General features: G+C 41.7%; 1 protein-coding gene across 19 annotated transcripts in view; it reads left to right on the top strand.

The window, feature by feature from the left end:
• Nucleotides 1-127: 127 nt before the first annotated feature.
• Nucleotides 128-18,136, top strand: part of BRD1 (bromodomain containing 1) — a 68,808-nt gene continuing 50,799 nt past the window's right edge. For 4 of the 19 annotated variants that reach the window (XM_036401758.1, XM_036401756.1, XM_036401755.1 and 1 more), the window contains exons 1-4: nucleotides 306-2,418; nucleotides 2,856-2,959; nucleotides 3,653-9,154; nucleotides 14,829-16,209. In XM_036401758.1, coding sequence (XP_036257651.1) covers nucleotides 14,843-16,209 — 1,367 coding nt within the window. In that variant the 5' untranslated portion in view covers nucleotides 306-2,418; nucleotides 2,856-2,959; nucleotides 3,653-9,154; nucleotides 14,829-14,842. Of the gene's footprint in view, nucleotides 196-305; nucleotides 2,419-2,855; nucleotides 2,960-3,652; nucleotides 9,155-10,355; nucleotides 10,680-14,828; nucleotides 16,210-18,136 lie in introns of those variants that run through there. The other 15 variants (XM_036401746.1, XM_036401748.1, XM_054514780.1 and 12 more) reach the window with 15 other exon arrangements.

Genomic DNA, 18,136 nt, shown 5'->3' with positions numbered 1-18,136 from the left:
CCCGGCTCGGCCGCCGCGGGCGCGGGGCGCAGGCGCGGGGGGCGGTGCCACGCACGGCGCGCGACATGTCAGCGCGCCAGGCCGCAAAATGGCGGCACCGGGGCGCTCTGGTCTGGGGGCGCCGGGTCCCCTCGCATCCGCGTCCTGGCGGTGCCCCAGGCGGGCCGGGGCCCGACACCGGCCTTCTCCGCGAGGGTGCGGCTACTGGTCGCTGCACTCCGCTTCGTTCCTGGGGCGGCTGAGGGTGGTGGCTCTGCGGGCGGCGGGCCGGGGTCGGGGTGGGGGTGGTTCCTGCGGTGCTTCAGGCCCAGCGATGCCTCCAGGGCCTCTGCCGCGCCTTCCCCGCGGGGCCGCGGCCGGGCGCTGCGCATTCCCCATGGGCAGGTCGCGGAGAGGCTTTCCTGGGCATCGCTCCACTGGAGCGGGGAAGGACACGGACACGCTGTTCCGAGCGCAGCCCTCGCCCTGTCAGGAATTTAGCCTCCATTGTTCGTATCCGCAGTTGAACCCACCTTGATGGGTATGCGTGGTCTAAGGCCCAACGGGTTTGGTTCTGAGCGCTGCTTTGATGTACGGAGTCTGCCTCGGGAGGGGCCCTTGGTGTGGCGCTCGAGTCTCACCTGAGCATCTTAGGCAAGGATGATCAGGGCTGAAGAGAATGCACTGCGCCGGTTCAGGGAAACACTGCCAGCTATATGCTTAAAGTCCTGTTCTGGATAAAGCTCCTCCAGTTCCGGTATTCGGTTATAGGTCGGTGTTTTTCTTCTCCGATTGCAAAACATTAGTTGAGGTTATCAATGGGCCGAGTGATCCAGGCTTTTCAGGAGGAGTGAAGAAGGGTGGTTTGTTGGTCCTTTTGATGTATGTCATTTCTTCGGAGAGCTGTGTGAGATATAATCTGCTGTGATTGTGACATTTGTTGTCAAATTCCCAGTGGCAGTCGTAGATTTCACTTTCTTTGCCTTAAGTGTTGGTAAGGCTACAAGAGGTAATTGCTTATCCTTTGTTTCCCACCTTTACCACTTTACAGGTTTGAAAACAATGTTAAATTTTAGATTAAGACAGTGTTTAGAGAGACAGTGCTTAAGCAAGTCCTTGCTTTTTGATCTGAGTTATTTTCATCAGTTAATTTTCTTTTTTCTTTCTTTCTTTCTAATTTGAACAGATTCAGTAAAGAGTGTTTTGGTTGGAATATATGGCAGTATATGAAGAGATCAGTTGATACCTTTTGATTTGAAATAGTGGACCTATTCAACATTCTGCTATATTCGGTGTATGGTTTGTACTTAAGTACTGGTGTGATTTTCTAAATGTATTCTGCCAGTCAACATACAGTAAATGGTCTGTTGTGGTTAATACTTCTTTGTAAATCTCATGTCAAGTTGCTTTTTTTAATTTATTCATACACTATTCAAACTCTCAACAAAATAGTTGTTAAGCTGTGTGCAGGCAGTCCTTTGTTCCTTGTTACTTTTTAATTTACATTTTCTTTTTATTGGTAGAGTTCAACTGTATTAGTGTGTATATATATGTATATTCAGACAATATTTTATATATATATATATATATATATAGCATATGTATTAGTTTTTATAGATGACTGAGGCCAAAGCGATTTGAGGTTTCTTGGACTTGCTCAGTTTCCACTGCTACAAAGTGCAGTTATGCGAATAGAACTGCTCAAACATGAAGTTTGATCTTGGCTAGATCTGCCAGCTAGACACAGTAACAGAGGTGTGAGAGCTTAGTTGAGAAGTCTCTATCACCAGTCTGTTGACAGGAAATTACGACAGTGATGATAGCAACAACTGTTAGTATTGAAACACGTCACCTCAAAAAGCATCTTTTAGAGAACTATAAAACTGCAACAGTTGGAATGACATAGTTATGCTTATCACCATATGGAAAGGTTAAATATCAGAGTATGTGGCTTTGTTAACTGCCTTTTTTAACAGCTGTGATTTTGGAGAATTTCACAATTCATAGTTGAAAATTTTACAGTAAGTTGAAAAAGACTGGAAATTAATTTTGCACTTCTGCACCGCATGTTGCCCTTTCTGTATTCACCTCTCTATATCTCTTCATTTTTTCATACGTCCTATTCTTAAAATTTCCTTAAGGGTTAGGGAAGCTGAGATTAATCAAAGTTAATTATTTCTTTAAATTGTATTTTAGGTGGCTTGAGAGCCAATCAGTGATTCTGTATATAATCTACAGGTGTATATCACAGATTGAGTGAAATAACTGGTATTTTTCTGTTCTTGTTGTTTCACAAAAATACACTGGAAACTCAAGAAATCGGGTCTTAAAAATCTGAGCAAAGCTGGATCCAGAACATCTTCTCACAACCAACCAATGAATAAAACAGAGGTGATGAATAAAACAGAGGTGGTGATCTGGTGACAGGCAAAAGAACGAGTAAGTAACTGCAATTCCTAGAGAAGGCTCCAGACTGCCGGCTGGTGGTGAATGTAGCAGCACTGGTGTAGTGATAGTCTAAAGATACAGATTTTCCATAAAGGTTGCAGTCTGAGGTGTAAGTATGTAAAAGAACATAGTAATTTAGGAAGACAGATAATTAGGAAAATCTGCAAGGCATCCTGACAGGAAGAACCCAAAACTTCCATTATTTAACTTCAGAAGAGTAATTTTTTTCTTTGATTTTTCCTCCCCTTATGCATTTACAATCTTGTTATCTGTTTCAGATATTGTGAATAAACATCTTTATTTGCATGGTTAACTGAACCTGGCATGAATTAAAAGTGATATGATATTAAATGAATGTAAAGAAGTAATTTCTCACTCCAGTCCCTGGAGCAAAGTGCAAGTATCTGGCTCTCCATTATGTTTTGTAGAATAGCAGAAAGCTAGGAGACCATGCTTCCGAGGAAATTGTTCGGGTTCTCTGGAAAAAAGCTATTAGAGGTTCAGAGAAGAAAGAAACATCACTTACGTAGCTGTAAGTAACCATCTCTCTGTCATTCTCAGTACTGGGGTATGCCTTGAACTTGGAAGGCTCTCAGGGAGGCTATAGCAAGAGCCTAAGACATGTTGGAAACTAAATTAAATTCTTATATCCTATCCTACTGTGACAGAACTTAAAGTATACCTTCAATACACCTATTTCAATATTATGTTATTAGCCAAATGTAGATGTTTAGTGTTGCAGACAGAGTATTGTGTGTTGTGGTCCCAGGGTCTCTCCAGTCATCAGGCTGTTCATCTTAATCTAATTTTATTACTTCCTTCATTCCATTTCTTTCTTGGCAGTAAACATAATGTTGTTACTGCAGTGATAAATTGATGTAGTTCTGTCTTTCTACATTTGTATTCATTTGGAAACACTAAATGTTGATAATAACAGTGTAGTTAGTAGTGTTACCTTGTTTTAGCAAAATTGAGCACTTAATATTTATCTCCAAACCTGCTCTGGTATGCTTATTTTCACTCAAACATTTGGTTTCACCTCTAGTAACTTCTACATCAATGATGCATTTTCCATTTGAAGTCATGGAGACTAAAACTACATTAAGAGATAACAGTAAAATAAAGTAGAAAGAATTCCTGTAGAATAAAGCAGAAAGAATTTCAGATTTTTGTGTGCACCGAGGTAATACATTTAATAAAATGATCTCCTTTCCTTCTTCTGTAGACTCCAGCCTCTTCTAGGAACCCATCCAGGCAATGTCAGCTTAATGATCAAAACCTTAAAATAGAGGTCAGAAGTACTAAATTTGGATGTCCAATTTAGTATCTGTCACAGGGGTGTGATTTCTAAGAACTTACAACATAGGAAAGTACTTATATTTAGCATACCTTCCCATTTATTTCAGTGGCTACTTGGCTCTACTCATCAGATCCAAGGTGTCCAGGTGAGTGCTCAGAGAAGAAGGAATGAGCAATCACACAGTAGTTAGGAGCAAGCATTCACTGCCAAAACCATGATACCCTTGTGGATTTATATTAATTACCTATTTTGTTACAAACACAACTGTTTAATCTGTATGATCCTCACTGTGTAGCACATCAGAGGTGTAGGTCACTGACTTTTGACTTGGAGTTGAGCATATAATAGCATGTTGACAGGATTTACTCATACTTGCCCTTTATGTGGAGTGAGCATGGTGCTGGAGTATGTCTTTCAGGAGAGGTCAGTTTGAAGTTCCTAATCTAGCATTCCTATTGGGCCTATGGAGATTTTGTCTACCTGATGAAGCCATCAGTATCAGAACTGATTTACATATACATGAGTTTGGAAGTTCTCTTTATTAGGCCTTTGCTGAGGCACTAGCAAGTCTGGGACAAACAAAGTTGTGTAGGGTTCATTTCTTCTTGTTAAATGGTACACAGTAGTTGGGTTTCTCTGTACAGAGGAAAGCTACAGGCCATGTTGGTTGCTCTTGTGGTTCAGGCTTTTTTGTGGATGTCATGTGTTGAGTCCTTACTTCTGACTTATTTTTCACTTTATTTTTCCTTCCCAGATTTTGATGTCACCTTCTTGTAGTCCTTCCCCATATAAACGAGGAGGCAAATTTTAATTCTGAATTAGCCCATCTATTTTTGGATTTTGTCATCGTGGACAAATGACTAGGGATTCTAACAGTTTAACTTCCTCCATTGCAAACCATCTTAATCACCTGCAGACCAGGTTTGTCCTCTAGAATGAATGAGGAAGAGATAGTAAAGTAATTAAGACTGGATTTGGGTCTCATTACTAATTGAATTTTAACTTAATCATACTAAGGCTGAAGTATTAGCTCATTGTAAACATTGGAGATTGTTTCTTAGATACATGTTTGTGAGTGAGCTAACTAGGAAAAGAACTTCCCTCACATCTCATATTACATTTGCAGGTTTTTAAACTGACACCAAGGAAATTGAGAAAAGGGAAGTCACTCTAATGATTTCAACAAATAAAATAAACTTTATGTATAATTAAAAATTATGAAGGCAATGAGCAACTTGTTTTTGCTTGGATGAGTGCTGTGTAGAGAATGCTTTCCAGTGCAGAGGAAAGGAAGTAGGAAAGAGAGACAGTAGCAATGAATTTGCATAATATTATTTACTTGGGTTATGCTATCTTAATAAGCTACTTTGTTTATCACAAACTCAGGTATCTTATGAAATCCAAACCTGATCAGGAGAACAACCACAGAAACTAAAAGAAATCGTATTTCTCAAAAATCATTGTGTATCAGATACAGGTATGGAGCACACTTTGTTTTCCCTTTGCTATGGCTGCATTTGACAAAATTGTTCAGTTCAAATAGGTCCTTTTTTTGTGTTATCTTTCTGTAAATTCTGTCTTGTGTCTGCTACTCAGGTTTCCTCAGTGTGTCTTGTGAAGAAAGAGGTCAAAATCCAATGTAGATCAGCTATGCTGTTTTGGATTTCTTTGCTGTGCAAGTATGATATTTTTAGAACTTTTTGCATAGCAATTACTGTTTTGTTTTTTGAATCATACCCATTACCACTGACGTTGTCTTTACCCTAACTTGGCTCAGTTAGCTATGCTGTGTGAATTGACAAACTCCACTTCTAAATATGCAGCTGCTTTTGTAAGCTAAACTAATGATGGCTAATAACTGGGGATGCTGAAGAGGCACTCCCAAATCCTGGATTTACTTTACTGCTGCTCTCTTGTGCTCGTAATCATTTTCATCTGATCATGCAGGGAGGCGCTCCTGGGAGCTAAACAAAAAATTGGTGACTTGTTTATGAAGGGGTTGTTCTGATGGTAGTTATCCTGTGGCAGGAACAGCTTCCCACAAAGACCTTTGCAGGGGGAGTTACTATGCAGAACATAATAAAGGTGCCAAACTGTAAACACTAGGAATTGAATAATTGATACTGAAGAGACAATGATGGAAAAGAAGGGGAATATTATTCTCTTGATTATGGCTCTGTCTACTCTTTTGGAAACAGCAATATCATCATACATGAGTGTCAATAATTCTGTTCCAAGGGTTTGTTCTTGATAAAATAGTCTCAAAAATAGTAGATGATAGTTTTGCTGTTTGGCAGACCTACAGGTCAGTACATGGGCAAGCTCTGTGCTTGTGTTGCAGCATGTTGTAATTTGGATGCAGATTTTGTTTTCTATTATTGAAGCATAGCTTACGTATGTTTTCATGTATATCCTAATCGTGAAGTTTGGTTTTGCATCTTTGCAGCGTCCAGAGGAGTGAGCTCAATCCTCACCTTCCACCATGCAACAGTTATGAGCACATCCTGTAGAGATCACCTTAAAACTGCAAAATCCTGAAGGTACATGATGTTAAAGGATTCAAGATAGTGGATAAGTAAAGCAGGCAGTAGGTTTCCCTGTCAATTGCATATCTCAGCAAAGTGCTTGGTGTATCTCTCGGTCAGCAAGGGACAGGATACATACCTCTTCTTGCAGTAGGTGACCCCAAGCAGTAGTTCCAACAAATGCTTAAATGGAAATGGGGTGAGGGCCTTTGCATAGCGGCTTTACTATGAAGACCATGCTGTCAAATGATCTTCAAGCTTATCTATAGATAACATTCCATAGGACTGCTTAGCAGATGCAGCTTACAGAGGTTTTTCTTAGCAAGCACCCTGATCAAGCGTGACTTCTGGTGGAGCTCTGAGGATAAAAGGTCTCTGGACCTTCATCAGTACCATAAAAGGCACTGACACAGCTCCCAGTGTATTTTTAAACTTGTGTTTTGGTGAAGACTGTTTGTTTGGATCGACATGAGCTGTTCTGAAGGGTCAGACTAAAGGGTCTTGGCAATTAAGAAACAAAGAACTGCTTTGGCTGTGAGAATGGAAAAGGTGGTATGTGCAGGAAGTAAGAGTTACTGAGGCTGTAAGAAACAAAAAGTCCTTGATTCCATAGCAGTTGGTGAACACTATATACCCCAATATTATTTTATTTCCCCTTTTGTCATAATACAGCTAAAACTTCCACATCAGAGGAGTGAGAAGGAAAATCCAGACAATTCTTCCTAACTAGAAAACAAGGAATATTCAGTAAACAAGTAGGAGTGAAATGGACCAACACTTCTTTTATATATTTGAAGCAAAAAATTTGATCTTCATTCCAGGATGGTCATCCAGGACTTGGAACCATATATCCCATTTAGTCTAGTATGATATACCAGTCTTTCTTACAAGATACCAGTGATAACTAGGAGATGGAGCAGTGATAATGTGTATTTTTCTGTGAATGCAAAAATTTGCAAAGATCACTCCGAAGATGCAGAGTGATCCTGCACCACCACCCCACAGACTGAAAATAAACAGCTGAAATGATGTGAGCACGCTGCTGTAAAATGTCTATTGATAAGGTTACAATCTTTTCCACGGTGAATGCTGTTCTGGCTTCTGTGAGGTTTGGGAACAGCCTTTCTTTTGTGAACTTGTGAAGTCATGCCTGCAAGTATTCTACCAGTGCCACATACCATGGCTGATGAAGTAAGTGAGATCTAAAAGCACTTCCATGCAGGATGAGAGGACCATGGCAATGTTGTATCTCATAGATGAGTGTGAAGGTGTAAATTGTATGATGGAGAAGCCAAACTTGAAAATTTACTGGTGATACATTACTTTAAGGCATCATACAGAAGTATCACATGCAAGATTAGGCAGATTTGTCATCATGATAGGAAGAAGACCCACATGTGTCTGCTATGGCAGTCCAAAACCTTTCTTGAAATACAGATTGTTGTAGGCTCTAAGGAGTGAGGAGTGAGTTGCGATTCTTTCTTGTCCCTTCAGCAGCCAGCTGTCCAGGCCCTGAGAGGGATACAAAGTTGCATCCAAAGTAGGTCAGTATCTCTGCCAGTATTTACTGCTGCAGCAAGTCTTGAGTTAACTTTTATTAATCTGTGAAACAAAGCTGATACACTTTAGAAATACAGAAATGTGTCTCATGAAGTTTGATTCTACGAGAAAATAGAGGAGGATGCCGAGGCAGATAAATAGTGATTATGTTTCTTTACGTGATCTTTCTTGCAGTGATTCTGCTGAAAATTTGACAACTAGTGGAGGTGAAATCTGGTAGGCAGAAGATCCTCTTTCTGTGAAGTTTTCCATGTAGAGTGAGTCAGCATTGGTAATTTGTTTAACAGTTTGATGCTGCCAGGTAGGGGTGTGAGGATTCTGAAGGACTGGGACTGAAGCCCCTTGCACATGCTGAACTGATGTGAAAAAAGGTGCTGAGGGGTCTGTTGCCATCAAACTAGGGATCAGAGGGCTTCTTATTTTTGGTTTGAAATTGAACCGTATGCTAGTAGAATTGTATTCTTTTAAGTAACCATGTCTCGCTTGTGAGGTGGAAAAGAGGAAGGTAACAGATCTTTGAGGTTATAGGTGTGTGTGCTGAGGACTGGTCAGATGCCCCAGACAGTACTACATGCTGTTCTACACGGGCTAATGTGCTAATACTTAAAATGGAGAGGCTGAGCATCCTGCTCTGGTAGCCTGTCATAAGGTCAATGAGAAATGATTTAGAAGTCTAAGACTCCAAATACAGAGCTTTTTGTGAGCGTGCCCTGATCTTTGTGCTGTTACTCTGAAATACCATATGAAGGAATGACATGAGGTCTGTGTCCTAGCCTGGATGCTCCAGAGTGAAAACTCCACACACCACCTTCTTACTGAGAGTAATTGGAAGAATCTAGAAGCATGAGTTTAAATTATAGAAAATTGGTTAAATGATGCAAATACCAATAAGGGATACCATGTTATCAAAGGGATGTCCAGGGACTATGGAATGCTGTAGCCCACCTGGCAGAAAAAAAAACTGGAAAAAAGCCAGAGTTGCTGTGTATCAGACACATTAGAATACTGACACCATCAAGATTTCTGTGGAAAACTTGTCTCCACTTAAAAAGTATTTGTACAACTGCACAGTAGATCTACATAAATTACCCCTCAAAAGATAAACCAAAATATTTCCTTATCATAATCTTATCATGTTTTTTTGATGTTATTTCTATTCATTTTTATACTCTGCACAGTAATGTACATGGTATGGTATGGTATGATACTTGCTCTTCAATACATTTCTATCACAGGTCGTATTCCAGTGCAACAACGCGAACTTATATCAGCATGTTGTAAGACTTCTGAGACTGGTGGCAGGATCACTAAAACAATTTAACTGGAGAGTAGTTCTTCACAGGCAAGTACACAAATGACTAGATGGCCTCCATAGTTTGTACAAACTTTCTTGTGTTGGAAGTTGAAGATACTTTCTGTGTCTGAGCCTAAGGATCTATTCTACACTGAGCAGACTGCATGAGTGTTAGCTGCTTTAATAGCTTGTGTTTTGTTCAGAGGTCAGTGTGCTAAATGGTCCCTGATAAGGAAAAAAGAATTTGGAAAGTACTTTTCATATTCTACAAGATTTCTCCAGCCTAGTTGCTTAAACTCTCTGGACCTTAATTAACTTTCTACAAGCAATAACAGGTGTATCTCTTTCTGATTCCCTAGTCATATATTTATTGTAGGATTAACTGGTTTTTGAGGCAAAGAATCCTCTTACTGCTAGAGAAAACATAACAATGAATTGGTAAGTTGTTTTGCAGCAATTTAGCTGAGTGGATGTGAAATACTGATGGGTAAAAAGAATCACACCTACTCTCAATCAATTGCTTTTTACTATATGCAGGACTTGTTCTGGATGATCAGCACAGGCAAGTGTTTGTGTAAGGCTGGGCCAGCTAAAACATTGTTTTCTAAGTATGTGGGTGCAGCTGCCTTGCAGAAATGTATTGCAGTAAAATCCTTCAGCTCTCGAATATGGCTGTAATGGCTGTCTAAAAATAATACCTAACAAAGGGTGTCCTTCACAGGGGAAGCCAAAAATAACCTTTTTCTCTGTCAAAATGTAAGGCTATTATCAGTTGATCTACAAACAGCAGCTTGACCCAGAGACCACGAAAGAGCTGGCTTTCAAGCACATTTTCTACGTAAGGAATCTTGAGCTTCCACTTCCCCCCAAAGAGATAATAAATACCAGTCGCTTCAACTTTTTAGCCTTGGTTTTGTAACGAGCCGTGTCCCGCCTCCATCCGTTCCCTGGCGCCCGCGCTGGGCCGTTCGAACGTTGTACCGGGGACGCACGGCGGGTTCGAGTTCGCGTTCGGGCTCGGGCCCAGCCGGTCCGGGCGGTCGCGCGGCGGTCGCGGGGCCAGCGCGTTCCCGCCCCGAGCGCGGCCGGTGCCGGCCGGGGGCGCGGGGAGCGGCGGCGCGCAGGCCCCGCCCCGCGGCGGCGGGAGCGGCGGGGCTGGGCGGTGCCTGGCGCCCTCACGTCCCTTCCCTCGCTCGCTCGCTCCCTCCCTCCCCGCCCGCCTCTCCTCCTCCCCCCCGTCGGCGCAGCGCTGTGGTGAAGCCGCATTGTTTGTGCCGCGGGGGGAGGGGAGCCGCTCAGCCCCGGGAGCCGAGCGCCGAGCCCGCAGCCGGACGGCGACGCGCGCCGCGCCTCACGAATGCGCCGCGCCCGGCGGCAGCAGCAGCCCCGCACCCAGCGCCGGGTGACCGCCGCGGGCAGCGCGGCCCTCGTAGCGCCCGCTCGGCCGCCCGCGGCTGCCGGACGCGGGGCCAGGCGGCAGCACCGGCGGGGCCTCCGCCATTAACCCGGCCGAGCGTCGGCCGCAGCGGCGGAGCGGGAGGTCTGTCAGCCGCTCCTCGGCGGCTCCCACAGCGTGAGTACGGCCGGGTGGGCGGCGGGGACGGGCGGGCGGGGGTTGCGGGGCCGGGAGCCGGCGGGTCCCGCCGCGGCTGGACGGGAGAGCGGTATGGGGGAAGGAGCAGGGCGGACTGGGCACGGCCGCCTGCGGGGGAGGGCAGCGGCGGGCGGGCGGAGAGGCGAGGCGAGCGCGGCGGTCTGGGGGAGGGAGGGAGGGCGCCGCTGGAGCTGTTTTGTCAGCCGCCATATTTGTGGGCCGAGTATTTTCGCGGCGGGGAGGGAGTGACTGTTGGGAAGGGCTGGAGATGATGGGCCCGGGCAGGAACCATCCTGCTGGGGGCCGGGAGGGGGGAGCGCCGCGCCGGGCAGGAACCATCGGCGGCAGGGGAGGGAGCGCGTTGGAGCTCCCTGGGCGTGGGCAGGAAGTGTTGGCGCGGCACCGGCGGGGGCGGGCCCGGGGGCGTGGGCAGAGCCGTGCGCGGGAGGCTGGATTCCGGGATGGCCGCGGGATCTGGCGGCGCTGGGCTTTTCCATCGGGCCGGGAGAGAACGGCTCTGGTGGTCCCGCGTGTCTTGGCCGTGCCCGCGCACGTTCGCTGGGCTCCGTGAGGGCCCGCTCCGGGCCGTGCCCCGGGGAATCGCTCCCGCTGCGCGGCTGGAGCGGCGGGTGGTGTCCACCCAGTGTGCGTGTAAGCACTGTTTGCTTATCGTCCCTCATTGTCTAGGACTAAAGAGTATTCCTGTGTCTTTCTCTTTTTAATGGTCTACATGAAAGTGCCATTGACAGTGGAATTCCCTAATCCATTGAGCAGGAATCCAGGGACTAAAGACAGTTTATTTGAAGAGGAGGAAGGTAACTAGGGCAGAGATTGTAATTTAGAAGTATATGGTACTGTACCTTTCGTGTTAGTTTTAGCTATCCTACACCTTGATAAATAGCTTTTTTTAATTTTATTTTTGCCTCATATCACGTATTTCACAGAAACAGCTATCTCAATTACTTCTGTTATGGGAAGGAAAAACGTCTGCTGGTGATTTCCTTCCCAAGTAGCTGATGCAATTCTAGGAGATGAGAGCTGTGGATAACTTTCCTGGTTTATATCCCGCAGTCTGTGAGGGCAGGACAGTGCTAACAGAAGTGCATTAAAATAATTTTGTGTGCAGTTAGTGCAGTATCTTTGTGGTCATTGAATGGAAACTTGTCTTAGTTTGCGCTTCAAATTTTCATCTTGGTCCTCATTCCTATCGATCTACAGGATACTGGGAAGGGGGTAGGACGGAGAAGTGCCAGCTGATAATTGCGTAGGAAAAGCAAACCAGCTGTGGGTCATGAATTTGCTATGCAGAACTCTGGTCTTCATCCGGAGTATTTATAGAACATTTGCAAACATGAATTTTGGAGAAACAAAACACTGCTTTGGCCTCTGGGGCATTTAAGTTATTCACGCTAAATTTGCATGAAATTCGGCCTGAGTACTACCAGTTTCGATTTTGTGTGCACTAAATTGTATTTGTAGGGTATCCAGTCTGTGTTTGAGACTGTAACTTCCTTCTTAAGTCAGATGTATTTACTGTTGAGTATTACAGTATACCTAGGTGTTAGCTCAATCATTTTTTTTATCAGTCTGGTTCCTACAGTTCGTTTTACTTTTGCAACAGCCGTCCTAAATCTTTAAGCAACATTAAAGATCTTGTGCTTTTGAGTATTTTCTTCCTATTTTTAATTCCTGCCTGAAGCCATACTCGAGAATCTTAGGAACAGAGGGAGGTGGAGAGCTTGGAAACATAGTATTAGTGTATTTTTCTGTGGTACTGGGCTAAGGTAGTGTGGACAAGTTACGTGTGTTTTTGATTTCTGAAGATCACCTCTCATCCTTCCCTCTGAATTTTTCTGAAACAGTCTCTATCCTCAGGAGCCACTACAAACAGATACACAATCAGCTAAAATGTAGGAAGGGGCATTAAAAGTACCAAAGCAGGCTTTTGCTTCTAGACAGAATTGAAATGCAATTATACGAGGTAAACATGCTGTAAACCTTGTTTCTTGATTGACAAGTAATATCATTCTGATCTGTGATAAGTTGCTGTACATGGACACATCAGTGTGTTTTAGCTGAAGAATCCATCATTACTTGTTCACAATAACAGAAATCAGGGCCATTGTAATACATTTGGGTCTCTAAATTACAAAATCTGCATTGAAACTGGAAACTAATTTTTAGTTTTGGCTAAATTACTGGTATGTTTTAGTGGTTGGACCTTCTTTGGCAGTATTAGTTGTTTAAACTGTTTTCTGCAGTTTAGAAACTAGTATGATTGAATCCTGTGTTGTTTTACAGAATTGAATTATTAAATGCTTCTTCCAAAGTTGTTTGAAGAAATAGAACCTTTTATATTCTTCTGTTGTTTATAAAGATCAGAACAGAGATTTGTCATGATTAAGCACTGGCTGTTGTCTGAACTTTCTATATGGCATAGAAACTGGTAATTAGGGTTAAGAATGAGTTGTGTAAAAATCAGATTTATGAGAAACACAATTCTTGCATGAATAATAAAACTAGCTTAGGTTATAAAAACCTAAGAGTATGTTTGTGAGAGCAGACAGATCAGAGCCTTTTGGGAGCTAGTCTTAGGGTTAGTTGCCTAAGTGATCTAGTAGTCTTCCTGTGAAAGGAGTTCCCTCAGTACTTTGGGGCCTTTAGAAATTGGCATCATAGACTTAAGCAAAAGGCAAGCAGCATGGAATAATTAATGTAGTTAGTTGTTCAGTGCTTGCTATTTGCTTCCTGAAATAGGTATACTGGTCTTTCACAGCAGTTGTGTTTTGATTTTTCTATTTCTCCACTATTTTGGCAATACATGCTAACACTACTTGTGTTATGGTGAGCAGCCCTGACTCAAAAGCAGAGTTGAAATGGTGAGGCCTTAATAATACTTTAGGCAGTGATTAAAGATTAAGGGTTTTTTATGTAACTGAGGTTGAATGATGCTATTTATTAATGATTTATTGGGAAGAAGGAAGCAGTGGAATAAAATTTGTCTATTGACAAATGTCAGTCTATCACTGTCAGTCAGGTTTATAAAATTTTCAACCCTTATAGGAGAAAAACCCCACCCAGTGTGAAGTGAACACGTCAAAAGACATGAGTATGTATAGACACTTTTAACTTAAAAGTTCAGTAACCATCCTAGTTATGGGGCTTTGGAGTGGGGGAAGAAAGCTGTCTTTTTGTATGGTATGTGATCTTTTTGCAGTAGGTTGTAAACTTAAAAATTGTTTTGAAGAGCTTGGGAAGTGGGTTTGTAATCAGGAAGATTTCTATCAGCAGTTGGTTTGAGAACAGCTCCTGAAGACTCTGTTGAAGGAGAAGACTGTGTGTACTTAAAAGCAGGGAACATGTTTTGGCCCTAAGTCAAATCTGCTTTACAGGTGAAATATTTACTGGTTGCAGTCCATACTGCACCATATTGGGCACTAAGAGTTCTGTCATGTTCTTGTCATGTTGTGAAGAATAATGGTCTCACTAAGGGTTGAGGAAAGTAAAAAAAAGTATAGGGCTGTCAAACTGCCCACTTGCCAAATGTGGAATTATGTGTGCTTTTCTAGCTTTTAAATATAGCTATAGTAGTTGAGTTGATAACATGAGTGTTTCAAATTGCACTGGAAAAAAAACTCAGAGAAAGCTAATTTTTCTTTTACAATTGCATTAGTTCTTTTGAAGAGAGGTCTAGAGGACATAATCTGTAGCTGTTGCAAAAATTTTGAAACTGCAGGTGCCCCTAAGGTGTTAAGTATTCTGTTAAAGGTTTTCTTACAAAGTAACAAATGCAGTTTTTTTTTAATCTGTGACTCATCTGAAATGTTTTTGTTCTCACGCAGTGGTCTTGCCAACAGTGCTTCTAGAGGATTTCTAGCAAGGATTTTGTATAGCTGTGTTTACTCAGGGAAGCTGTTATTTAGAAGATCTATTGATCTTCAGGTTAAACTCGTATGAAACTGAGCAGTCCTGTTGAGTAAGAGTGACAGCTTTTGGTTTTGTTTACTTTTAGTTAAATATCTGCATAGAGGACTGTAGAACCAAAGGTCTTTTCCCTTACTACAGTAAAACTGATATTTTAATATGATTATTTGAAGTTCATAGTATTAACTGTTGCTCTAATTTTAGGTAAACATTACCAAATGAGGAGAAAAGGAAGATGTCATCGAGTATCGGCAGCAAGGCATTCTTCTTCCCCATGCAGTATTAAGCACTCCCCGACACGAGAAACCTTGACATACGCTCAAGCTCAAAGGATGGTTGAAATAGAAATTGAAGGTCGCCTGCACAGGATCAGTATCTTTGATCCTTTAGAAATTATATTAGAAGATGATCTTACTGCCCAGGAAATGAGTGAATGCAACAGCAATAAAGAAAATAGTGAAAGACCACCAGTTTGTCTAAGAAGCAAACGCCATAAAAATAACAAAGTGAAAAAGAAAAATGAAGCTCTTCCGAGCTCGCATGGTATACCCGCTACAACAGCTCCTCTTCCAGAACCAAAAGTACGGATTGTTGAATACAGTCCCCCTTCAGCTCCTCGGAGACCTCCAGTTTATTACAAATTCATTGAGAAGTCAGCAGAAGAACTTGATAACGAAGTTGAGTATGACATGGATGAAGAAGATTATGCATGGTTAGAATTGATCAATGATAAGCGGAAAAGTGATGGAGTGTCAGTTGTTTCCCAAAATATGTTTGAATTCCTTATGGATAGGTTTGAAAAAGAGTCTTATTGTGAGAACCAAAAACAGGGTGATCATCAGTCTTTAATTGATGAAGATGCAGTGTGTTGTATATGCATGGATGGTGAATGTCAGAACAGCAATGTGATCCTGTTTTGTGATATGTGTAATTTAGCAGTACATCAGGAATGCTATGGGGTGCCATATATACCTGAGGGCCAGTGGCTCTGCAGACACTGTTTGCAGTCCCGCTCTCGGCCCGTAGACTGTGTGCTGTGCCCAAACAAGGGAGGTGCCTTTAAAAAGACAGATGATGATCGTTGGGGACACGTGGTGTGTGCTCTGTGGATTCCAGAAGTTGGATTTGCCAATACGGTTTTTATTGAGCCAATTGATGGTGTCAGGAACATTCCCCCAGCCAGATGGAAGTTAACATGCTACCTCTGTAAACAGAAAGGTGTTGGTGCCTGCATCCAGTGCCACAAAGCAAACTGCTATACTGCATTCCATGTGACGTGTGCTCAAAAGGCTGGTCTATATATGAAAATGGAACCTGTGAAAGAACTGACTGGCAGTGGAACAACGTTCTCTGTGAAAAAGACTGCCTATTGCGATGTACATACTCCACCAGGCTGCACACGGAGACCGCTCAATATTTATGGAGAAGCTGAAATCAAAAACGGTGTTTGTAGAAAGGAGGGATCAGTCAGAACTGCTAGGTCTACATCAAAAATCAGGAAAAAGACAAAAAAAGCCAAGAAAACAGTGGTTGAGCCCTGTACAGTTATGCCAACAGTATCTGCTCCTTATATTCCCCCCCAGAGGTAAGCAAACCATCAAAATATGAGAAACCTTTATTTAATAAATTTAATTTTCAACCAGTGCTTTTAGAAGACACCTTGAAGTTTTTGTACCTTTTTTACATGCTTTCTTTAAAGGCCCTTTTCAGAGAACTGCTGTTAATTATGTACATTGCACTTCTGTGGAGTGGCATTAAAAATGCAGTAATTTCCTCTGAGAAATTACTAAGTGATCAAGTGATCTGTCTTGTCCTCAGAACGTTTGGTTTGAGTTTTTTTGTCAGACTAAGGTCTGTTGTGTTTCCACTTGTCATTCATTGTACTTCTAAGAATTAACTGCTGAATTCAGAATAGTAGATGCAGCTGATCTTCATATTAAGGAAAAAAGCCAAGCTCAAACTTAATTTTATTTGTAATTTTGGATTCTGAGCTTATTTTTCTAATTTTATGAGATACAAAATGAAAATTTCAATTGTGTATGTAAATTTTGAATCTTGTTCATCTCACATAAATTAAGAATAAACTTGTAGTATAGTATCTATATAAGTTTTACAAAAAACCTTCAAGGAAGTGTTTTCCTTGTGTAGCAGAATAACTACTCCAGAGGTGTTTCTGAAATTTATGTTTGTATGTTTACAACACCAGTATATTTGTTTACCTCTTGAATGAAATTCTTACTAATTTAAGAGCAGTAGTTTGGAAAGTTTCTCAAATAGCACCAGTTCCATGTGCAGGCTCATTTCCGGTCCTGTGACTGGACTCTGAAGGCACAGAAGTGAGGGCTTTTAATATAATGCAATGCCTTTTAAATAGCTGACTCCAAGTCCCAGGTAGGGAGCAATTAAAGCTGGTTAAATTAATCTAAATAAGTATGTGTTTGGAGACTGCAGTTCTTTCCTGTAATAAATTTTGTTAATGTAAGAAGCTACTTATTGACTGACTTTGACAAACAGCCTTCAGCTCCCATGCGATGTTTACAAACATCAGATTGATTGCTCTATGTTAGGATTGGCTTGGTAAAATGGTTTTTATGTTTAGTGATGCATTGCAGAAAAACTTTATTTGACAGTAGGCCACTAATACTGCTCTTTAAACAGGAACTACTGTCCATGGAAGGAGAAGTTGGTGTATAATAATTTGGCTTTCTCTTAATTAGGATAATCCAATTGGTATTGTAGTGTTATTTTGTTTTGCTTTTTTTTGGGATACTGTAAGAAAGAGCATGAACTAAGAGTTGAGGGTTAGAAAGTATGTTCTTAGCTGTGCCTATGGCAGCTCATTCCATTGACAACTTTTAAAAAAACCAGACCCTAAAAAGATGCTATCGTCAGATGGCTTTTTTTAAAATAGTCAATAGATGCCAGGAGCAAAACTATAAGGCATTTTATTCTTTCTTTTTTTCCATGTTAATGATTGACTTTGTTTTCAAGACTGCAGAGAAATTCAGCATTCTTCTATCTATGCATCTCTTCATATTTCTAGAAACAAGTACAATTCCTATTCTGTATAAGTGTAAAAAGTGTACAGTTTAAAGGTATTTTAAAGTTGAGCTTTATTATGAATTGTTTGTCTTTGGCTGAGAGAGACCCTTGCTTAAGTATTTTTTGTAACGTGAACATGTTCAGTCCTAGAAAACTGATCCCTGAATTAAAAGTGAAACAAATGGGCATATTAAGAAAGTTATTACACTGCAGACCCAAATCTCTAGTTTTGGAACCAAAGTTGTGCAATTTTCTTTGGCTGTTCTTCAGTTTTTGTCTGTTTAGGAAACACACTTGTGTTTCTGTAGGAATTAAGTACATACCCATAAAGTATTAAAAAATTACTTGGATCACTTCACAGTAGTCTTCATTTATATTATTCTTTTTCTCTAATCTGTTTTTTATGTACTCTTTTTTTCCCTTGGAGCTGAAGTATGATTTTTTAGAGGCCTTAAGGAAGACCAAATAAG

The sequence above is a fragment of the Molothrus ater genome, chromosome 5, assembly GCF_012460135.2.
Source record: "Molothrus ater isolate BHLD 08-10-18 breed brown headed cowbird chromosome 5, BPBGC_Mater_1.1, whole genome shotgun sequence".
Lineage (NCBI taxonomy): Eukaryota > Metazoa > Chordata > Aves > Passeriformes > Icteridae > Molothrus > Molothrus ater.
Note: the sequence above shows the minus strand (reverse complement) of the source record. Positions and strands in the feature narration are given on the sequence as shown.